This window comes from Vipera ursinii (genome assembly GCF_947247035.1).
Source record: "Vipera ursinii genome assembly, chromosome: 10".
Taxonomy (NCBI): Eukaryota; Metazoa; Chordata; class Lepidosauria; order Squamata; family Viperidae; genus Vipera; species Vipera ursinii.
The window spans coordinates 20,160,109-20,185,153 of NC_139520.1; the positions used below are offsets into that span (position 1 = coordinate 20,160,109).

The 25,045-nt window shown below is 41.4% G+C and overlaps 1 protein-coding gene across 1 annotated transcript in view; it reads left to right on the top strand.

The window, feature by feature from the left end:
- The window catches only part of CDH13 (cadherin 13), a 388,341-nt gene that overhangs the window by 274,444 nt on the left and 88,852 nt on the right, over positions 1-25,045 (top strand). Inside the window, exon 7 of the mRNA XM_083370604.1 lies at positions 6,106-6,284. Coding sequence (XP_083226730.1) covers positions 6,106-6,284 — 179 coding nt within the window. The remainder of the gene's footprint in view (positions 1-6,105; positions 6,285-25,045) is intronic.

Below are 25,045 nucleotides of genomic sequence, written 5' to 3' on the forward strand. Positions count from 1 at the left end.
CAAAAAGGATTATCTCCATATAGGTTCATAGTTGCAATCCACAGCGAAAATGCCTTATCTTAAATTGAATTGTGGGTCGATCAAGTCTAGGTCTAGAAGTGGAAACGTGCTAGTGATCAACCCAGAAGACTTCTCTACTTATTCTGTGACTGCGACCTTGGCTCAGAAGTCGTCACTAGAGAACTGTATCAATAAACCTCTTCTTACTTCTTCTCATCAATAAGTTTATCAAACTTTCAAAGAATTCTGAAATTTTTCAAAAAGCTTATCGATTTCCGGTTAACAAAGAAACAGTGTTAAGGCTGTGTTGGTGCTACTGTTGCAGCTGCTTTTGAAGAGTAAGCTATCATTAATCAGACACTATTAGAATTGGTTTGGTTTGTTAATAATAATAATAAACAAAGATAGTACCAATAGTAACAGGCACCTTGGGTGCAATTCTGAAACATCTGGAGTACTACTTGAACACCATGGGCATTGACAAAATCTCCATCGGTCAATTATAAAAGACAGCTTGACTTGGAACAGCTTACAACCTGTGATGAGATGTTTAATGCCATCAGTCATCCACATCTGCTTATTCCAGGTCCATAGAAAGGACAATAGGTGGATAAAAATGCCAAATCCAGTCTAAACATCTGGCTACTGTGCAAACAACCATAATAATAATACAATCCTGATGACTACTGCCTCCCAACTGTGTTCCATTTCCATTAATATTAATATTTGTAGACTTCACTGGTTGAAAAAAAATCAGAGGTCTAAAAATAAAAATTCTTCAGGTGCTTTCTGCCTCCTTATTGAAATTGTTCAGTTTGATCCTACCCTGATCAGCCTCTTGCAAACCACATTCTGTTTCCCACAATGACGCCCTCCTATCCTGCCTTCAACCCAGTCTGCACCAGCCTCTTAAACGGATTCTCAGTGTTCAGCAGAAGCTCTGCTGACATGCTGCTTCTAAAAATGAAGGTGGATATAACTCATTCCATGTAACCTTAGCACATAAATACTTTCTTAAATCCAAACACATATAAAACTCCCTGGGGTGAGAAACGGGAGGAGGGGTGGAGAGACAGTGGGTAAGGTTAAACATTGAAATTGCTAAAATTTGACCTGGTCATAAATCTCCACTTCGGCTCATGTTTTATGAGAACATTCAGTGGGAAAGTAATTCCTATGTACAATTGCTTTGCCTTATAAGTCATTTCTGACTGATTGCTGTCATACCTGAGATTTTAACCTCTTTCTCAGTAGCTTTAGCAATATTTTTAACATTTCACACGGTCGCAGTGGAACTGTCTATGTTTAAACCAAGGAAGTGAGTCCAGAGAGTGTCATGTGCTAGAAATATTCAACATTTAAAATGTGGGAAGAGCTGAATGCTTTTACATAGATAATGTCATTCATGGGGGTGGGGGGGAAGAATTCTAAACATAGTGCTGGGTATAGAACTGTTAGGAGATACTAAGTTTAGGCCAGGGAACCTTAGCTTCTATTTGTGGTTGATCCATATGGCAAGTTACGAGAACCGCAGCTTGGGACAGCTTCCTGTTTGGCGAAAGGGAATATTTTATGAGCATAAGAATTCCTGGCAGCAGTTTTATAATTTGAACAGAAAGAAAGTTGAAAGAAGTGACAGGAGCTGTTGATTGTGCTGGGAGAACTTCTTTTATTTTCAGAAGCTCAGGGGGTGGACTGTGTAAGTGTTTTTCTGTTTAGCTATTACTTGACCTTAACCTAACCCTAATAAATGGTTGTTTGATGATGATGATAACTTTATTGTCACTTTGAATGTACACCAATCGGCATACATCAAAATGAAATTTCGTTGCATACAGCTCTCAAAGGGTCACCACCTCCTATATATACTCCTTGTTCGGGGCCCGCTCAAATTTCACATTGTCCATTTTAGTCTCTAGGGAGTGAACGATGGCAAACAGGACAGATGGAAATGGGGCTCCGTGTGGATTAGCCCTCAAGTTAGCTTGTATTCTGACAACCTCGCCTTCTTTCCTTTTTCTGATCCTGACTCTTCCACCCTTTCCTTAAAGAGGCCTTGCTTCTTTTCGCCCCTGGAGCACACTGCTGCCGCCGCCACCAACTCCTCCAAAAGCCTCTCTCTCTTCCTCTGGGCCTGCCAACAGCCTCATCCAGTTCCTTCGCTCCATAAGCTCCAGGTCCTCTCTGCCTCCTCTGGAAACAGCCCTGATTTGCAATACAATCCATCACTGGGCCAGCAGTCAGATCTTGCTGCTGGTAGAACAAATTCAAACAGCGCCAACGACTTTTTTTTACTTGATCTGATGCTAAGTATTCTTTCCATCTGTTCATGTCAGGCACAAAGAACTAGGAACACTCGCTCAATTCAAAGCACTGAACACTTTATTATCATTACCTATACACAAGAATCTGGCTGAAGCTAAACTGGCACTTAGATAAGAGTCAACAGAATTCATGAGAGTTGGACTTGAGTCTCTTCTGGCTGTGCAATGATTCCAAACTGATGACACATTTAACCCCACCTTCCAGCTCAGCCTGCTTCTCTCTTCCAAATTAATAATGCATGGATTAAGTCTATCAGCTGTTTACCATTCAAACTTCACAAGAAGAATGTTTGCTAAACCATGTTAGCCACCAAGATACTTTTAGGAAACTCTCCCATCAGAAAGCAATGCTCCCATTTTTTGCAACTTTCTAATAGCTGGACTTAAAAGGTTCATTTCATGGAAAGTAAAGGAATTTGTCTGAATTTGAGGACGCATGTTTGATCAGCTACTGGATGGATTTGTAAATCAGAACCTAGCTCTCCATTGCATTTTCAATTGATTTGTCAATGGTGCCATGAATTTTACCACTGGCATCTTTTAGAACTTATTAGACAGAAAAACTACTAGAAAAAGAATACCTGAAGCTAGTCCATTCACTGATTTGACCCAAGGCTCTAGAATAAATGAATTCTGAAAGGGCAGCTTGAACCTTTGAAATGGCTTGCATTAAATAGCTGTGTGTATTGGGAGAAACAGAATTCTTGGAGACTGTAGGAAAACTTGGCCTGTAGCTCATTAATTTCCACTAAACAGACTACCGACTGGGTGAAGCCTCCAAGTTTAATAAACACCATGTTAATATTTGCAGCTGCAATTCAAATGTACTTGATTGGAAAGAGAATAGATCTTTCTTCTCCCATTTGTTGTGGCTTCCCCGGAGTTTGTTTTTCTTTAAAGTACAAATTGACAGTCAAACATCTAATTAGTTGTGATGACTGTCACAACCAGCCATTTCCCCTTCACCATGCCACTTCTCTAAAAGTTGAATTATTTTGATCACAATGAATTACGCAGGCTTTTCATAATTATTGAGGGGGTCTTGTTCTCTGCTCGTGCCTACTGCACTCACCCAGTCATCAGATTAAAGCACAATGGTGGCATATCAGGAACACTTCCCTGTTTCCATGAGTAATATTTATTCAGTTGGGTAGATTTCAATCGGGGGGGCCTTCAAATTTGGCAATTTTAAGACTTGTGGACTTTAGTTCCCAGACGTCCTCCACCAGCCATGTCTTTAGTCCAGGGATGTCCAACTTGCCGCGTCACGTGATTTGTCATGACATATCACAACTTTTTGCCCCTGGGGTGGGGTGGGCACAGCTTCCACATGACACATCCAGCCCGAGGGCCAGCAGTCTGATCACATTCTCCTCTAACAAAAGGCCCATGCAATAAACTGGACTGGGGAGAGAATGAGTTGCCCAAATTAAAGCCATGAGCTTCCACAGGCCATGTTCTACTCCATGGGTGTCCAACCTTGGGAACTTTAAGACTGGTGGACTTCAATTTCCAGCAAGGCTGGCTGGGGAATTCTTGAAGTCCACAGATCTTAAAGTCACTAAGGCTGGACACTCCTGGTCTAGTCTATCATCTTAATTACTATATAACTACACTGGATGTCAAATGCTGTGAAAGAAAAATGAATCTCTAAAGAGGTTTAGTTTCTCATAATCTGGTACGACTAGGCAAATTGTCATGCATTTATTACACTTTTAACAAGAGAATTTGTTTTACTGCAGCTTCAGCACTGCATAGTGAAGCAACCAAAAAATAATTTTTTTTTTGAAAAAGAGAATTGGCTGCAAATATTTAGCAAAGTGATGATGGGTCCACTAATTGTGTTGATACAACACGCCTGCACCTGTCTGTCATATAATAATTTTGTAGGCTGTTGTTTGATACTTCAGCAGCCAGGCATTTGATTAATGCATGGAAGCATTTATAAATGACACAAAGTTAGAAGGAGGCAGTTTACGAACCTTGGGAAATGAATCTTTTCAGAAGACTAAAATTTTGTGATGGGAATAATGCTAGGGATGTTCTGTTTAATAGGTCTGGATGGATTCTTGCCTATAGACAGATTTGTATTATGTGTGGATACTCAACATGCTTATCAACATCCTTCTCGGTTGTGGGTTGGTTGGTTGTCTGTAAAAGGAAGGACCCAACTGTCTCCCCACCTTTTAGAGACTTAGATCACATAAACCTAGATAGTTTTCTGCTTCTTGGGTTTTGGTTTTAAACCGCTGACCATGGTTTTACTCCTTTGTGTTATTAGGAGCATTTTACTTGAGCTTAGTGGTGTATCTGGATGTTAGCCAAAAAAAAAGTAAGTAAGTAAGTAAGCGGCGAAACATTTCACAGAATCATTTGTGTCATTTCGTCTTTCCTTACCACAAACTGACATAAATGTTTTTTATCCATGCCTGGAGAGGCTGAGCAGGAAACAATGCGAGGGGGATGGAAATGGTGCCATTAAACTAGGAGAACATTCAAGAATGCAGAACAAAAAAGAAAGAAATGTGGAAAGACTAAAACTTCTCAACTCCCCCGTCCCTTGATTTTTTTTATATTTTTTTTATTTTTTGCAAAAGAAAAGGGACTCTGCAGAGCCAACTCAGGCTAAGCTTTCTGGCAGCTGTCTAGTCAGAACCTCATTTCAGAAGTTGGACTGCAGGTGAAGGAGAGATAAGTACCGATTGAAATGCAAGTGAGAGAAGCCGTTTCCAGTAAATTGGACTGCTAGATCTGGGAAAGTACGGGCGGCCTTCGCACTTCAGGGTTAATAATCCCCTGCTTTTTCTAATTACAACTTGCTCACAGCGGGGGAGATAACTAGGCTGCAGAAGAATATGCTTAATGAGGTGGGCATGGAAAATTCATTAAAGGCTCCTAATTGAATTTACAGTCATATGGTTAACAGAGGATAAGTTCTCCACCAGGAAATTCGGGAGAATGTGTCCTGCTAAATGCCCAATCCATTTCTTGCAAGGGAATAACCATCAATATATCCCCCTTGAAGAGGTTTTAAGAACAAGCCGTTGGTTGGTTTTGAAAAAGCAGGCTGGGCCATTTGGAAGGAAGGATATGTTGTAATAAACTAGGAGTCCCTTGAGTCTCTTTTAAGTGCACCTTTATGTGATTATACAGTCACGAATCCCATCATTTGTTTATCTGGTACAGCTGCAATCCGGTTTTAAGCTGGATTCATTAGAAACACCTACTGCAGCAATGTTCAACCTTGGCAACTTTCAGACTTGTGGACTTCAACACCCAAAATTCCCCAGCCAGCATGGGGAATTCTGGGAGTTGAAGTCCACAATCTTTGCAAAGGTTGGACACAGCTGGACTAGACCATGGAATTGATAGACCAACAAAATTCAAGGCTTACTTAGGGCGAGTCATTCGCTCTCTCTCTAACCCAGTTTACTACAGAGGCCTTTTGTAAGTGACCAGACTCCTCATGCTGGCTGAGGAATTCTGGGAGCTGAAGTCCACAAGTCTTAAAGTTGCCAAAGTTGAGCACCTCTGCTCTAATGTATAATGTCTACCTAGTTAAGTGAAAAAAATAAAAGGACAATGAAACGATATAAGTGAGAATTGTTTCAATTCATCTTATTTTTCTCTTCTCTTATCAGAATCTTATTTTCTAAACAGGAAGCACCAGACTCTGCAAGCTAGATGCCAAATGGATAGCAATCAGTTGCTTAATCTGCTTTAATGCCTTGTTGCTGGAAATAAAATTTGGACTTCTTCTGCTCCTTCTTCCATGCTCCAGGAAGTACTGTTATGCGGGTGACGGCATCTGATGCAGATGACCCATCCACAGATAATGCTGTGTTGAGATACAACATTCTGAAGCAGACTCCAGACAAACCATCTCCGAACATGTTCTACATTGACCCAGAGAAAGGGGACATCGTCACGGTGGTGTCTCCAGCCATGTTGGACCGTGAAGTAAGTCTCAAGTGGTTTCCATGATTTGTTGAACAAAACAGACCCCAACAACACAAGGCTTGTTGGTTACTGCCTGTTTCTCACCTTGTCATCTTACCTGGAACTCAGGAGGCCCTTTGTTGGTGTGATCTTTGGATGGCTTGTTTAGAAAAATATGATGTAGAAGCCACAGATGGAAAAAAAAGAATTGTTTAGATAGCTGAATAATATTGGGATTTGATCTCCCAGTGATGAATAAAATAGAATGGAATAGTACAGAACAGAATAGAATAAGGAATAAAATAGAACAAAAACAGAACAGAACAGAACAGAACAGAACAGAACAGAACAGAACAGAACAGAATAGAATAGAATAGAATAGAATAGAATAGAATAGAATAGAATAGAATACTTTATTGTCACTTTAAATGTACACTAATTGGCATACATTAAAATGAAATTTCATTGCATACAGCTCTCAAAGGGTCACCACCTCCAATATTCACTACATAAATATGACAAAAAAGAAAAAAAATGCATGTACTCAAATATATTCTTTATTCTATATATATTCTACATATAATTTGTAGCAGATCAGTTGTGTTACTTATTCTAAACTAGGGGTGTTTTTTTCCATTTTCCCATGCTTGGAAAGGGCCGTATAATAATATTAGAACACACATCCTGAAGGAGCTTTTATTTTAAAGGCAACTGGACTTTCTGGTTTTTCTTTAAGACATTTTTGCCTCTCATCCAAGAAGCATCTTCTGTTCTAACTAACTGCTGGGGAATCCAGTCCAGATGCCTTTAAAATAAAATAAAAAAACTTTTTAGGACAAACATGATGTGGATGACTGAGAACTTTCATAGACATTAGAGCACACAGTTTGCAAAGAGCGGGGGAGCAGGAGGAGGAGCAGGAGCAGGAGCAGGAGCAGGAAGAGGAGGAGCAGGAGCAGGAGGAGGAGGAGGAGGAGCAGGAGGAGGAGCAGGAGGAGCAGGAGGAGGAAGAGGAGGAGGAGGAGCAGGAGGAGCAGGAGGAGGAGCAGGAGGAGCAGGAGGAGGAAGAGGAGGAGCAGGAGGAGCAGGAGGAGGAAGAGGAGGAGGAGGAGCAGGAGGAGCAGGAGGAGGAGCAGGAGGAGCAGGAGGAGGAAGAGGAGGAGCAGGAGGAGCAGGAGGAGGAAGAGGAGGAGGAGGAGCAGGAGGAGCAGGAGGAGGAGCAGGAGGAGCAGGAGGAGGAAGAGGAGGAGCAGGAGGAGCAGGAGGAGGAGGAGGAGGAAGAGGAGGAGGAGGAGGAGGAGGAGGAGGAGCAGGAGGAGCAGGAGGAGGAAGAGGAGGAGCAGGAGGAGCAGGAGGAGGAAGAGGAGGAGGAGGAGGAGCAGGAGGAGCAGGAGGATCAGGAGGAGGAGGAAGAGGAGGAGGAGGAGGAGGAGGAGGAGGAGGAGGAGGAAATATTTGCAACTCAGAAGTGTCATCTTTAGGATCCATCAATGTCAAGAAGATACTGGGGAAAAATAGGAAGCAATTTGATATGAAAAGTGGGTTGGAGAGAGAAGAAATGAGCTTTATCAGGCTTTGTCAGTGAAGAAAAGAAGAAGGTTTAGAGCTTGTGAGGTAAGAAGGGATAAGGAGCTGAATGCTTCTTTGGTTCAGATTAAAATTCTGAGCCATCAAAGAATAGGGATGCTGTAAAAAAAATCCTCCTCAACTTGCAAAACAGAAGTGAACACTATTGCCACGTAGCTGGCTAATTCAACACATGGGGAGAAACAAGGAATAATCTCCCTTTAAATATATCTCCATGCTGACACCCCCAATTTGCATAAACAGAAGTGAGCTAACCTCTCTGAAACCTTTCATTGTGTTATTATCATTCCATTTTCATTTACAAGTGTAACAGCCACATTGGTGCGTGAACGAGTGTGTGGTGTGTGAGTAATGTGTGTTTTCTTTTAGTTGAAGGATGTACAATGGGGGGGGAGGAATTGGCAGCATCATAAATAAGTGTTGAATATTTTTTTAAGTAACACTTTTATTAAAATGACAATTGCAGAGATAAAAAAAAAACTAATGCGAAACTTAAAAATGCAAAAGAATGGATTGCCCTGATGTTTAATACATCAGTTCGAGCTAGAGAAAACTTCTGTGTGGGGCATGTAAAATAGGTGGGGATAGCCCAGAAAACTGTGGAGGGTTGTAGAGATGGGAAACCTGTCTGGATGTCTTGGATCCAACTCCTTTATTTAAATCTGGCCAAGGTTTTGTCTAGGCTAAAGGTGAATATTGCCAGAAAGCAAGGCCACACACTTTGTCAACATGTGATTGATTTGCCTCCTTAGAGAACAGACAAGCTTATCCAATAAGGTGAGGCCAAAAAAAGGAAGTTTCCCCAAGGATTTGCTTCGACCGGAATCAAAGTTGACAAAGTCTCAGACAAACTCCCAAAGAGACACGACTGACTTCTAACTCTATCTTGAATTGAGCTTCTTTGATTTAACAAAAGAAGAACTAGCTTAGAAAATATATCTTAGCTGTGAGGTCCTTGGTGCTCTCTGAGCTTGGTTGTTTTCTTGTAGATGTTGCATGACCCAACAATGAACTGGTGATGGTACCTAGTTGAGTCATGCAACGCCTGCAAGAAAACCACCAACCTCAGAGAGCACCAAGGACTCCACAGTTTTCCTCCTCTTCCTCCTCTCTCTGTTACTTAGTTGGGTATTCCAACATCTGCAAGAAAACAACCAAGTTCAGAGAGCACCAAGGGCCCTATAGTTGTCCTCCTCCTCTTCTTCCTCCTCTCCGCATATCCCACTCCTTCCCAGCATGATGATGTTACCTAGTTGGATCATGCAACATCTGCAACCAACCTCAGAGACCACCAAGGACCCCATAGTTGTCGTCCTTCTCCTCCTCCTTCTTCTGCACACCCCACTCCCTCCTAGCATTGATGATGTTACCTAGTTTGGTCATGCAACATCTGCAAGAAAGCAACCAACCTCAGAGACCACCAAGGACCCCATAGTTGTCCTCCTTCTCCTCCTCCTTCTTCTGCACACCCCACTCCCTCCTAGCATTGATGATGTTACCTAGTTTGGTCATGCAACATCTGCAAGAAAGCAACCAACCTCAGAGACCACCAAGGACCCCATAGTTGTCCTCCTTCTCCTCCTCCTTCTTCTGCACACCCCACTCCCTCCTAGCATTGATGATGTTACCTAGTTTGGTCATGCAACATCTGCAAGAAAGCAACCAACCTCAGAGACCACCAAGGACCCCATAGTTGTCCTCCTTCTCCTCCTCCTTCTTCTGCACACCCCACTCCCTCCTAGCATTGATGATGTTACCTAGTTGGGTCATGCAACATCTGCAAGAAAGCAACCAACCTCAGAGACCACCAAATCAGTTCAACCCTGAGCTGCAAATATTCTCTTCTATTGCTATGTTTTTAGCTTTGGGGACCTTGGTCATAATATCCATATGAAATAAAAAATATATATTTGAGGGCTGGGCAACCACCAAGCCATCCAGAGAACTTTATGGCCAGATGGGAATATGAATGCAACCTGAGTGTGAAATACTTCAGGGATTCCAAGCTTACCACCAGCTAGGAACGGAAATAAGAGGCTTTTCCCCACATTTATCCACCCAGAGTCAGTGGGCAAAGTCTCCCAGCTGTTCCATTTTTACAACCGAACGTATGACTAATAAGGCAGTTATGTATTGTGACTAATTATGCTTTTTAAATGTTAAGTTAGTGCAATTAAAAGACAAGCGAAATATTGACAGACATCTGTGACATAAATGGCATTGCCTTGAAAAGAGCTAGCTTTAGATAAATTGTTGAATTATACCCTAAAGAATGGGGGGAGGGGGAATCTCCAAGATGTCAATCAAACCTTCCTTTAAATCTTACTTGGATTTCACTCTCTCTTCAAAATGCGTTGAGTCAGCTGGAGAATCACTTATAAAATATGAACGTCGATTATCTTTCCCAACGAGAGTGGAGGGGTTTTTTTTGCAATTATGGAGGAAAAGTACAAATATATAGCACTGGAATTCTGATTAAAATGTTGCTATGAAATTAGGAAGGAACCCCAGAATGATCTCATTTTTACCACTTTTTCTTAGTTTTGAAGCACTGCTCCAGCACACAAAGTCTAGTTTTCTCAACTTAAAAAAAAGGTTAAAAGTAATTAAGTGTAAAAAGTACCAAAAGGGTTGGTTTCATCGAGGATATCCCTCCAGCGAATATATTAGACATTTTTCAGCAGATTAAAGTTTTCCCTTGCTTTCATCCTTTAAATGATCCCCATCAATTTATTCCCTGCTTTTATATTAAAAAAAAAAACACATTCCCGGGGTAGAGAGAAATGTGCATTTTATAGCACATCTAGATTGGATTCCTTCACTGTGTTAAATGATTGTTTGTAGAGTAAACCACAATTACCTGGGTTTGTATAGCATGTTAAGCCATAGGTTTACTGTTAGCTTGTTTGTCTGTATTGATAGTTCCTTGACTGGGATATTGTTTACTTCTTGATTGTTGTCTAGTGTTCATTGGTTAATATCTACTTATTTGAGTGTTGATTGCTAGCAAGGATATGTTTTGGTCTTTTTGTTTCCATTTTAGATTTTTGATTCTTTCTTTTGAATTGTATATAGATGTTGTTTATTTCTATGTGCCTGTCGATGGCTGATTTTTCTGAGTGCCAGGCTTCCCAGAATTCTCTTGGAATTTGAGTATTTTTGCTCACAATTTCCCAGTTGGAACTGTGGTTGAAGCTGTCCATGTCTTGCAATATTAAGGAGTTCTCATGTCTTCTGACTGCTAACTGGTGTTCATGGATACAGTCTGCTAGTCTTCGCTGCCTGTCCGTCCTACATAGAAGCTGTTCGTTTACTTATTTTCAAAACTATGGACCTACGGTTAGTTAGCCACTATGTGTTAAACCTCATTTTCATTCCTAACCTCATCTATTGGTGACTTCTTCACCCAGAATCTAAAATCAAAACAACTATTTGGCCTAAACCCTTTCATTTAATTTAAAACTTTTTAAATTCTTTTTTTGGAGTACCTTTCGGTTGTCAAACACATTTATTGATTCCCACTTCATTCAGAAAAAAAAGAGAAAAGTCTTGTAGGGTCAAAATAATTTGTTGCTTCACCAGCCAGTTAAACATGAGGAGAAGCATTATGCAAGCACAAGAGGGCACAAATAATATCAAGAATGCACATAGTTCAGTTAAAAGAAAGAAGACTTTTTTAAAAAAGAAGAAAAAAAAGCAATAACCACCGGTTGTGTGTCAATTTAATAAACAACTGCCATGTATGTTTAAAACTGCCATTGCAATATTTTAATTATGTCATCTTCAAATAACCTCTCCTGCAAAGAAAGCTGAAGTGACAGTTCATGGTCTGAAGGAAATGAAACATGACGTAGCTCATTTTCTTTCCCTCTTAGAGCTAAAATTTAATTTTCTTCATCTTGACAAGGAAGTGTTTTAATTAGAAATTACTTCTGTCTCTGCCCTTCCTCCCTATTTCAGACCTGATGCTCACAACATAGCAAGACTTTGGATTGTTGTAGTGAGCACGTATATGTTATCTGGTCTAAAAAGATTGTCCAGAACTAGAAATAGGACCCAAATCTTTGTCCATTACAAAGTCATGGTGGGCAGTAAGCAGTTCCTACCAATGATATGTTGTCCAGATTGAAGAAGAATCGGTGTACTGAGGTTACCTCACCCAACTTTTGAGGGTCACTTAGCAAAATTTGGAGTTCTCTGATAGTGTTATGGTCACTTGCACACAAGAACTCTCTGGCTGCTTTTGAAAAGTTCATGGGCGTGCTTGCCCATAGTTTGGATTTTTAAAGCATTCAAGAGTTGCAATCACAAATGCCCCAATTTTTCACGAATTACTCCAATCAGCATTTCAACCATTTAATTGTTGTCCATTCATGATATTTGATGGCAGCAAATTCCATTATCCAGTTATGTGTGTGACCTTCTTAGGCTAGAGTCATTATTTGCTCTTAAGGGATGAAAACTAAGTAATGTTCAAATGTTTTTCCAAGCCTTCTTATTTCCCATTGTTCTTAGCCTTATTCTTTAAGATAACCTGTTAATTATGCTAACAATCTATTACACGTTGTCCCTCCTTTGTTTTCCTGTTTTCCATCCCCCTTTTTCAGTTCTTAAAGCACTTTTAATGCATTTTCTTCGAGAATAGATCCATTGTAATTATTTTTTGCATTTTGTTCCTTTTTTCTCTTGCTATTTTAGAAGCGATAAATAAATGAAGGCATCCTTTAAAATGGAGCAATTCATTTACCCCTTGCCCTTTCCTCATTTCAGCAAAAGAAGGGAAAAAATAGGTAAAGTTGCTTCTCATTTCTGAACTCTTTGTATTTATATGCACATATAAATATATAGAATGAAATTTGCATTTTTTTTAATTCGAGGAGCAGCCTTTTCTTAATTTGAAACAATGATAGATGGGAATCAGAAGGAAAATTTGTAGAACAATGAATAATAGAGTTGGAAGGGACCTTGGAAGCCTTCCAGTCTAACCCACTACTCAAACAGGAGACCCTATACCATTCTGGATAATAGTTGCCCAGTCTCTTCTTGAAAACCTCCAGTGATGGAGCACCCACAAGCTTTGGAGACAAGCCACTAATTGTTATCACTGACAGGAAATTTCTCCTTGATTCTAGGTTTGTTCTCTCTTTCTGAGATTCCACCTGTTAATTTTTGACCTGCCCTCAGGTGCTTTTTAGGGACGCGGTGGCTCAGTGGGTTAGGACGCTGAGCTTGTCGATCAGAAGGTCGGCAGTTTGGCGGGTCAAATCCTGAGTGCCGCGTAACAGAGTAAGCACCTGTTACTCGTCCCAGCTTCTGCCAACCTAGCAGTTCGAAAGCACATAAAAATGCAAGTAGAAAAATAGGGACCACTACGGTGGGAAGGTAACAGCGTTCCGTGCGCCTTTGGCGTCTAGTCATGCCGGCCACATGACCATGGAGACGTCCTCGGACAAGCGCTGGCTCTTCGACTTGGAAACGGAGATGAGCACCGGCCCCTAGAGTCGGAAACGACTAGCACACACGTGTGGGGGAACCTTTACCTTTACCTTTACAGGTGCTTTGGAGAATAGTTTGACCCCATGTCCTTCGTGACAGCCCAGAACACAAAGTGCATTTTGTCTAGCTGAGCAAAGATTTAAATTTTGAATCTAAAGTAACATTCCCCTTCATGGATTACTGCCTTGTCGTGGCGAAGGGGCTTGCGTAATTCAATGAAGCTATGAGCTATGCCGTGCAGGGCCACCCAAGATGGACAGGTCATAGCAGAGAGTTCTGACAAAACGTGATCCACTGGAGAAGGAAATGGCAACCCACTCCAGTATCTTTGCCATGAAAACCCTATGGACAGTACCAAAAGGCAAAACGATATGACGCTGGAAGATGAGCCCCTCAGGTCGGAAGGCGTCCAATATGCTACTGGGGAAGAGCAGAGGGCTAGTACTAGTAGCGCCAGAAAGAATGAAGCGACTGGGCCAAAGCCGAAAGGACGCTCAGCTGTGGATGTGTCTGGTGGTGAAAGGAAAGTCCGATGCTGTAAAGATTTTTTCTGCATAGGAACCTGGAATGTAAGATCCATGAATCAAGGAAAGTTGGACGTGGTCAAACAAGAGATGACAAGACTGAACATCGACATCTTAGGTATCAGCGAACTAAAATGGACAGGAATGGGTGAATTTAATTCAGATGACCATCAGGTATACTACTGCGGGCAAGAATCCCTCAGAAGAAATGGAGTAGCCTTCATAGTCAATAAAAGAGTAGGAAAAGCAATACTGGGATACAATCCTCAAAATGACAGAATGATCTCAGTTCGAATCCAAGGCAAACCATTCAATATCACAGTAGTCCAAGTCTATGCCCCAACCACCAGTGCTGAAGAGGAAGAAATTGACCGGTTCTATGAAGCCCTACAGCACCTTATAGAACTAACACCCAAAAATGATGTCCTTATCATCATGGGGGATTGGAATGCTAAAGTAGGAAGCCAAAAGATAACTGGAATAACAGGCAAGTTTGGCCTTGGAGTACAAAATGAAGCAGGGCACAGGCTGATAGAATTTTGTCAAGAGAATACGATGGTCATAGCAAACACTCTTTTCCAACAACCCAAGAGACGGCTCTACACATGGACATCACCAGACGGTCAACACAGAAATCAGATTGACTATATGCTCTGCAGCCAAAGATGGAGAAGCTCTATACAGTCAGTAAAAAGAAGACCAGGAGCTGACTGTGGCTCAGACCATGAGCTTCTCCTTGCAAAGTTTAGGCTTAAACTGAAGAAAGTAGGGAAAAGCACTAGGCCACTCAGGTATGAATTGAATCATATCCCTGTTGAATATACAGTAGAGGTGACAAATAGATTTAAGGAATTAGATCTGATAGACAGAGTGCCTGAAGAACTATGGACAGAGGTTCGCGACATTGTACAACAGGTAGCAACCAAAACCATCCCAAAGAAAAAGAAATGCAAGAAAGCAAAATGGCTGTCTGAGGAAGCTTTGCAAATAGCTGAGGAAAGGAGGGAAGCGAAAGGCAAGGGAGAAAAACATAGATATGCCCAATTGAATGCAGAATTCCAGAGAATAGCTAGAAGAGATAAGAATGCCTTCTTAAATGAACAGTGCAAAGAAATAGAAGAAAACAATAGAATAGGGAGGACCAGAGATCTTTTCAAGAAAATTGGAGAGATGAAGGGAACGTTTAATGCAAAAATGGGCATGATAAGGGACCAAAATGGCAGGGACCTAACAGAGGCAGAAGAGATTAAGAAGAGGTGGCAAAATTACACAGAAGAACTATACAAGAATGAGCTTAACGTCCCAGATAATCACAATGAGGTGGTCACTGACCTCGAGCCAGACATCCTAGAATGTGAAGTGAAGTGGGCCTTAGAAAAGCTGAGCAACAACAAAGCTAGTGGAGGTGACAGTATTCCAGCTGAGCTATTCAAAATCTTAAAAGACAATGCAGTAAAAGTGCTACACTCAATTTGCCAGCAAATTTGGAAAACTCAACAGTGGCCACAGGATTGGAAAAGATCAGTTTACATTCCAATTCCAAAGAAAGGCAGTGCCAAAGAATGTTCAAACTATCGCACCATTGCACTCATTTCTCATGCTAGTAAAGTCATGCTTAAAATCCTACAAGCTAGACTTCAGCAGTATGTGGATCGAGAACTACCAGAAGTACAGGCAGGATTTCGAAGAGGCAGAGGAACTAGAGATCAAATTGCCAACATACGCTGGATCATGGAGAAAGCTAGGGAATTCCAGAAAAACATCTACTTCTGCTTCATTGACTATGCTAAAGCCTTTGATTGTGTGGATCATAACAAACTGTGGCAAGTTCTTAAAGAGATGGGAGTACCAGACCATCTTATTTGTCTCTTGAGAAACCTATATGCGGGTCAAGAAGCAACAGTGAGAACTGGACATGGAACCACTGATTGGTTCAAAATTGGGAAAGGAGTCCGGCAAGGCTGTATACTGTCGCCCTGCCTATTTAACTTATATGCAGAGCACATCATGAGAAAGGCAGGGCTAGATGAATCAAAAGTTGGAATTAAGATTGCCGGAAGAAATATCAACAACCTAAGATACGCAGATGATACCACTCTAATGGCAGAAAGTGAAGAAGAACTAAAGAGCCTCTTGTTGCGGGTGAAGAAGGAGAGTGCAAAACTTGGGTTGAAACTTAACATTAAGAAAACCAAGATCATGGCATCTGGCCCTCTCAATTCCTGGCAAATAGATGGGGAAGAAATGGAGGTAGTGACAGATTTTATTTTCCTGGGCTCCAAGATCACTGCAGATGGGGACTGTAGCCAAGAAATTAAAAGACGCTTGCTCCTGGGGAGGAAAGCCATGGCAAATCTAGACAGCACACTAAAAAGCAGAGACATCACCCTGTCAACAAAAGTGCGTATAGTCAAGGCTATGGTCTTCCCAGTTGCAATGTATGGCAGTGAAAGTTGGACCATAAGAAAGGCTGAGCGCCAAAGAATTGAGGCCTTTGAACTATGGTGCTGGAGAAGACTCCTGCAAGTCCCTTGGACTGCAAAGCGATCAAACCGGTCAGTCCTAGAGGAGATCAATCCCGACTGCTCTTTAGAAGGCCAGATCCTGAAGCTAAAACTCAAATACTTTGGCCACCTAATGAGAAGGAAAGACTCACTGGAGAAAAGCCTAATGCTGGGAAAGATCGAGGGCAATAGAAGAAGGGGACGACAGAGAATGAGGTGGCTGGATGGAGTCACTGAAGCAGTAGGCGTGAGCTTAAATGGACTCCAGAAGATGGTAGAGGACAGGAAGGCCTGGAGGAACATTGTCCATAGGGTCGCGATGGGTCGGACACGACTTCGCAGCTAACAACAACAACAAAGTAACATTGAAACAAGATTAATTGAATTCATGTAAGAATTGATCACCCCTCTCTCCCTCTGTGTAGTCACATTAACACTGTCATGTTTTGGAAGGTGGTGCTCAAGAGTTTGAGCGATGGAAAAATATGTTCTTATTAAATCAATACATAATTGCAAAGTGGAGAAAGGCTTTCTTGCAGGAACTATGTAATCTTACCAAGTTGCCTGTCTAGGCAAAAATGAGAAAATAAATGAAAATGGATTGATTAGTTATTAGTACACACCGCAGAGATTCGTATAGGATGCATAAGGATTCATATTTGCCATCTCCAAGGAGGTGATGTAAGTTTTGATGTTTTTCTTGCTCAGAACCAGACAGAAAATGAAAATGGATCTAGACATTTGCCACTGAGCTATAAAGGTATGTTGGGGGAAGAATAATAGAACCCTAGATTTGGAAGGGACCTTAGAGATCTTCTAATACAACTCCCTCCCAAGGCAGGGATCCTTAGATCATCCCAGAGGAAAGATTGTCCAGTCTTTGGTTGAAAGCATCCACTGATGGACCTCCATAATTGCAGCAGCCAGATGCTTCATTTCTTCCTACTGCTCACACTCAGGAAATTCCTCTGTTTTTTATTTTGGATCTCTCTGTGTAATTCTTCCACCCACTGGTTCTTCTCCTACTCTTAGGCCCTACAGAGGACACATCCACCCTTCTTCCTTGTGACAGTCTGGAGAAACTTCCCTCTTCTCTGCCAATTTTATTTTCCATTCATCCCTTTTTTTCAGGAGAGATGAATTATATAATGGAAAGGATGTTACATTGTTGTAGATAAACAGAATGGAATCAACATTGTTAAATTGTGCAGTAGGATGGCAATAGGAGCAAAGTGTTTAAGAAATTGAGCATTTTGACGCCACAAAAAGATTGCACCATCTCATAAAGCTTGCTAAGCTTGTAAGCCGCCCTGAGTCTTCGGAGAAGGGCGGGATATAAATGGAATTAAAATTAAAAAATAAATAAAGAATCTTGTGATGAACTGTGAAAATGTTAGCCTTATGAGGTAGTCAGACGAACAGAATAACAGAGTTGGAAGGGACCTTGGAGATCTTCTAGACCAGGGGTCGGCAACCTCGGCTCTTTTATGACTCGTGGACTTCAACTCCCAGAATTCCTGAGCCAGCATAGCTGGCTCAGGAATTCTGGGAGTTGAAGTCCACGAGTCATAAAAGAGCCGAGGTTGCCGACCCCTGTTCTAGACCAACCCCCTGCTGAAGGTGGAGATCCTATACCATTTCAGATAAATGGCACTACAATTTTTCTTAAAACCTGCAGTAATGAAGCATCCACGACTCCAGGAGGCAAGTTGTTACATTGGTTAATTGTTCTCACTGTCAGGAAATTTCTCCTTAGTTCTAGATTGCTTCTCTCCTTGATTAATCCAGACAAAAAGCACAATCAGGAGTACTAGTTTGTCTTTACTCCAAGATGACACAAACAGTATTTGCAAGACTGGAGAGAAATTCCCTGTGTGTCTAATCACACTTGGCCAATAAACCTATTCTATTCTATTCTATTCTATTCTATTCTATTCTATTCTATTCTATTCTATTCTATTCTATTCTATTCTATTCTATTCTATTCTATTCTACTCTACTCTACTCTACTCTACTCTACTCTACTCCTATTCTATTCTATTCTATTCTATTCTATTCTATTCTATTCTATTCTATTCTATTCTATTCTCTCTTAGTTTGCAGGAAATGCTTCCCAGCCCCCTTTCCTTCCATGGCTTCTGTCTGCAGCTCTCTTTCCCATCTCCAAGATTATTCACACCTACCATTACAGAAAAACATATAAAAATACTTTGTATATTTGCTTTTATTAGCAAATCACTCCCTTTATTTTTTTTCTTGCTGTTGCTAGGTTAAACCACTTTTCTCTATCAAGAAAACTAGGGGGAAAGATCGATCAGCTTTTCCTATTAATATGAATCGCATACAGCTATCGACAGAAGCCAGCATCTGAGAGCTGTTTCGAAATGAACAATGTGATATATCTGGTGATGAGGGGGGAAATAAAACAGAGAATACAGCTATTCAGTGTAGGACAATGAAGAAGATATGTCAGTAAGGAAAGGAGAGAAAGCAATAATAATGCACATCGAGCGGGATTCCAAGCAGCCGCAGGAATTTATCTAAGAATTAGGCAAAATGATTGAGAAAGATGTGTTTTTATTATCCTGCTTGTATACAACAAAGGTTTGATGTTCTGGAGATGAATACACCAAATATAATGACACCATCCAAACAAATATCATGATTACCATCAAACTGGGTTTGTGGGTTTCCTAACAGTACATGATTACTAAATGTGAGGTGGAAAGTTGTGGATAAAATGGATTTTTGGATGCAACTTAGTTGGTTCCTGCCTTCCTTCCTTGAGCTGTTGTGATGCAGTGCTTAGAATGCAGTATTGGAGGGTGACTCTGCCCACTGCCAGCAGTTCGATTCTCACCGGCTCAAGGTTGACTCAGCCTTCCATCCTTCTGAGGTTGGTAAAATGAAGACCCAGGTTGTTGGGGGGAAAATACGCTGACTCTGATGGCTTAGAGAGAGCTATGTGAAGTGGTATATAAGTCTAAGTGCTACTGCTATTGCTTCCCTCCCTCCCTCCCTTCCCTCTTCCTCCTCCTCCTCCCCCTCCTCCTCCTCTACAAATTCATGACAACTCTGCCAACTCCAAGTTGATTGTGTTTTCACCATAACATTTCCCCCTGGGGGAAGAAAAATTTCAAATATGTAGATTGGATAGGTGGTACCCATGTTTTCTTTCCCATTTCTGAGATACCTTGAAAAAGAGAATAAAACTGATCCACAGTCAAAAGTACAGATCAATATGAGGGAAATTAAGAGATGAACAATGTGTTCCTTTCAGTAAAAGACTGCAATTCATCGTTTTATAGCTAAACAATCCCAGTCATTTCGTTCAGTCGGTCCAGATGTTTGGAGCTTGCCGGCCTGGACTGAGGGTTTTGGGGTTAAGGTTTTAATTTTTAATTATTTTGGGGCTATTTACTTTTATTTTATTTTAACCTGTATATATATTGTATTGTTTTAATTTGCCCTGTAAACCACCCTGAGTCCCTCGGGAAAAAGGCAGAATATAAATAGAAATAAATAAATAAATAAATAAATAAATAAATAAATAAATAAATAAATAAATAAATAAATAAATAAATAAATAAATAAAAATAAAGCGTTCTCATTTGAAAACTAATACAGTCATGAGAAACCTCTCTATAAAGCTTTTCTGTGTAGTTTGTTTCATTTTTTTCCCTGTTTTCAAAAATGTTTCTTTTATCTTCTTCAGGGGGAAAAAAAAAGATAAATGCAAAGCAAATGCATGGCCAGGCCAAGAAAGAAAGCCGAAAAATAAGCACATGTAGCATAGGAAAGATTATTTGCAGGTTTTTCTGTGCTGTGATTTGTGCAAAACTTTTTCTACTTTACTGTAGAAAATTGCTTTGCAAATCACTCCAGGCATTAAGCACCAAAAACATGTTTCCAAATTTGTTCCTTCATCTAATACTTCCTCCAGCCTACATCTGTTTACTTTTAAAGAGTCTTTCAGAAGGAGTTTAGCTGCAGACATTTTGTTTTCTTCTCATAATTCATAGGAGGAAAGGAAAAAGCATCCATGATCTCTCGGAAGGATATGACTCCTATTTGCTTCACTTCCAAACCCTATGAAGAACATCAATTCAGATAGTACATGGAATAGAACATAGAATAATAGAGTTGGAAGGGACCTTGGAGGTCCTCTAGTCCAACCCCCTGCTCAAGCAGGAGAAACTATGCCATTCCAGACAAGTGACTGTCCAGTCTCTTCTTGAAAACCTCCAGTGTTAGAGCACCCACAATTTCTGGAGGCAAGTCATTCCACCGATTTAATTGTTTTCACTGTCAGGAAGTTTCTCCTTAGTTCCAGGTTGCTTCTCTCCTTGGTTAGTTTCCTTCTGTTGCTTCTTGTCCTGCCTTCAGGTGCAGAACAAGAGGTTGAACCCCCCCCCCCTCTTCTTTGTGGCAACCACTCAGATATTGGAACACTGCTATCATGTCAGCCCTAAATTTTGGGTTCAGTTTTGAGGGATGGTTGTAACGACCTAAATTAATGTGGTTCTTTTTTTTTCCCCAATCACAGTTGCTCTTCCCAGAACCCTATCCTATTAGAGGATCAGTGATATAATTGGCTCCTCAATTATAAGCAAAACCTCCTTTTGTTTTGTAAGGTAACAGTTTGATGGCCTCCCCAAAGCACTCTTCAGAAAAACCACCAGTGATTTCTTTGCGCAGTCCTTGTTGCTCTCTGAGCTTGGTGGTCTTCTTGCTAAAGTTTCTTGACCAAACTAGGTAACATCATCAGTTTGTCTGAAATGGTATAGGGCAGAGGTAGGCAACCTTGGCTCTTTTATGACTCGTGGACTTCAACTCCCAGAATTCCTGAGCTAGCCAATTCCTGGGAGGAATTCTGGGAGTTGAAGTCCACGAGTCATAAAAGAGCCAAGGTTGCCTACCCCTGGTATAAGGTTTCCTGCTTGACCAGGGGGTTGGGCTAGAAGACCTCCAAGGTCCCTTCCAGCTCTGTTATTCTGTTATTCCTTGTGAAGGGGTCAAACAAATGCATAGTCTTCTACTTTTCTAAGATGCAGCAGGCCCTCCCTTTAAACCGTGGCTGCTTAATGCCTTTGTCTAAGCAGTAACAATTACACCTCCGCAGTCTTTCAATTCAGCTTTGCTACAACCAGGGTCCCAAGACAGTAGGAACCCTATATCCGTCATCTCTAAGACAATGTGTTTAGAAGATATCTCAGCATTTTTCAAGCGAGGAGTCTTCCGGTTAATTTATAGAATGAAGGCGTCATCCCATTTTTAATAAACTCCTCTTAAATCACAGCAAAATCCATTTGCAATACATCAGCCCTTTGATCTGTGGCATGATGAGATATTGTGAACCGAAAAGTATTCTTTTGAAGTCTTTAAGCCAAGAATGCAAGCAGCTGTCATGTATCTTCTACAATCGGATGGGTTTGCACTGCTCGTGACCCTAACAAGCCCTTGAGTATTAGATGATGCGGTGATGGGAAGGATTTATAACGGAGGACGGAAGCATCCTGGTGGAAGGGTGGATGGTCCACCTTCCTCTCATTCCATTTTCTTTCTCACATTCTGTTACAGCCTTTTTTCCTCAGGTTTTTTTTCTTCTTCTTGTTTTGCTCCAATATAGTTCTTAAACACTCCCAAATATCCATACGGTATTTCTAATTTTCACCACACAGAGTCCCTGTGGCTGATCATAAGGGCGAATGACTGCAGGGGTGATGCAGCCAACGTAACTTTGAAACTGGGTCATTTGTAGTTTTTAGGGAGTCTATTGTAACTTTAAATAGTTGTTCAATGACTGGTCATATCTCAGGGACTACCTGTACATATGTGTGGTCCTCCTCTGTAGGAGATGACGAGGCTGAGCCTGAGGGAGGGGTCAAATGTGTCATCCGTCTTGAGTTCACACCCACAAGAGATCTAAGTCCAGTCCATCTTGAATTTCACTGACCCTTATCTACTACCAATTTGCTTTGCCCGCTAGCAGTTCAGATTCTTGTAGAGAGCTTTGTTAGTTGCAAAGTCATGTCTGACCCATCGCAACCCCATGGACAACTTTCCTCCAGGCCTTCCTGTCCTCTACCATCTTCTGGAGTCCATTTAAGCTCACGCCTCCTGCTTCAGTGACTCCATCCAGCCACCTCCTTCTCTGTCGTCCCCTTCTTCTAGTGCCCTCAATCTTTCCCCGCATGAGGCTCTTCTCCTGTGAGTCCTTCCTTCTCATTAGGTGGCCAAAGTATTTGAGTTTTAGCTTCAGGATCTGGCCTTCTAAAGAGCAGTCAGGGTTGATCTCCTCTAGGACTGACGGGTTTGATCGCCTTGCGGTCCAAGGGACTCGCAGGAGAGCTTTAGCATACAATAAACCTATATATTCATTTGAACTGCCTGGACTGCTGATGATTTCCTGTGCTCGACACCCTTATTTGGCAAGATGACATGACCTCTCTGACCTTCGACAGATGCCCTTATTCCATTTTATATCAGTGTTTCTACCTGAATGAAGATTAAGCTATGGCAAAGTAATGAGGTGTCAACACTTCAAAGAGCAGGTCACTTCTTCAGTTTGCTTTGACACCAAACATCAGTTGTGGTGCCTCCCAACCCTTGCCTTCTCGTACAAGTGTTTCTAGCAGAGACCCGCTGGCTGTTAGACTACCTGGCAAATTATTCTCCCTGACCGTGGGAAGAAAAGGTCATCAATCAGTGCTCCTCATAATGAGTTGGAACACAAGAGCATTTGCTAGTAGACCGAAAATGGCAAAGGCCTAGAACGAGTGGGAAATTGTATCCCCAGCCTGCAGATAAATGGCAAAGCAGGATGGAGAGGATGCTCACCTGATTCATGTAATGTTGTCAATACGAACTCGCTCTGGCACTGAACAAACTCATTTACCACACAAGGGACACTCATTATTGTGTTCCCCTTCGCTTTCCTGGGCATTTAATGCTTGGCTTTGCTGGATGTTCCCATTATTTTAACAGGATGTTTTTCTCGGTCTGTGTGTCTCTCTGCGGTGCATTTCTTTCTGTAAAGCTTGCCCTAGGGATCACTCTACCGTGAGTCCTTTGGATGGCTGCCCAGTTAGCTGATTCACTTGGGCCTTCTTCTATTGTCTGGAAGCATCTATTGAAACATTGGGCTGGTTGAAGAGAGCCTGCAGACTAGGCATCTGTCTCCACTTTGACCCCCATCTCAGAAGGTTGTCCCAGAGTGCTTGCTTACATCTCTGTAAATAATGTTTAAATCCACCACCCCAAATTAATGCAAATGCCAAAATTTCAAGGTTTTGAGATGTAAATCTGAGATTTCCCAAGTTGCTGTGAGTGTCTAAGCTGGAGATGCACACAAATATTCTCTCCATCAAATTTCTGGGTTGGAGAAATACTCCACTAACCAACTACTACAATCTCCAATGAGGAAGTCCCCTACTGATGTTTACTCATGGGATTTAGCTGACCAGGGAGTTCAGTGCACCAAGACTTCTGATACTGGTTCCACTTTAGGCACAAAGCCAGCTGGATGACCTTGGGCCAATCTTTGACCCCAAGTCCTAAGAAGAAGGGAATGGCATTTTTTTTTTGCTTCTGAAAAACCTTGCCAAGAAAACGGCAAGGGTGTCCCAAAAGTGCTTTTACAAAAGGCAGCTGGATTTGTTTTTCCTTGAAGATGTTTCGCTTCTCATCCAAAAAGCTTCTTTAGTTCTGATCAAATGGTGGAGGATGGAAGGATTTGTATGCCTTGCAGTCATCTGGTGACTAGCACTCCCTCTGAGAGTATTGAGGCCACTTGAAGATCACCCAAATAGATGACTGCAAGGAATATGCATCCTTCCATCCTCCACCATTCAGTCAGAACTGAAGAAGCTTCTTGGATGAGAAGTGAAAGGTCTTCAAGGAAAAACAAAGTTTGGTTGCCTTTTGGAAAAGCACCTTTGGGACAACCTCGGATGACTGAGAATCTCCATTGGCATAAAACTGCAGGGACTTGAAGAGCCAATCGCTAGGCATCCACACTAACTTTAAGGCATAACAACAAGACAAAATTGCTGTGAAAGACGTCATAACTTAGATAGAAATCAATCCAAACTCTTCTCCAGACCGAATTCTGCATCTGTTCTGAACATCATTAGATCTTAAATGGTTTTAGCATCCTCGTTCATCAACGGTACTTTATTCAGACCCGAAAAACGCTATTATAGTTGAGAATGAGGCTTGATGAATCTCACCTCTTTGTATTTGAACATCTAAGTCTGTCAGCAAGAGGCTGAGATTCCCCTCTAGGGAAAAAAAAACAACAATACAGACAATAGGTTAGGGCTGTGGAAATCTTCAAAGGAGTCTTTTTGATTTGATGGAGATTCGGTTGAATTGCGCCTTCAAAGCATCACTGTCTCGCCCTTTGTTCCTAACTCAACAAGACTTCACTTGCATACATGACCAAGTCTACAAAGCATGTTTTGGCAAGGTGACCTGCAAAGAGGCGATTAAGACAAGAGGAAAAGAGAGGGGAACTCTCAATTTGCAACCTTCATTTAGCGATGGTTCAAAGTTACAACGGCACTGGAAAAAGTGACTTATGTCCATTTTTCACACAACTGTTGCAGCATTCCCCCATGGTCGTGTGATCAAAATTCAGATGCTTGGCAACTCCTAATTATGACGGTTA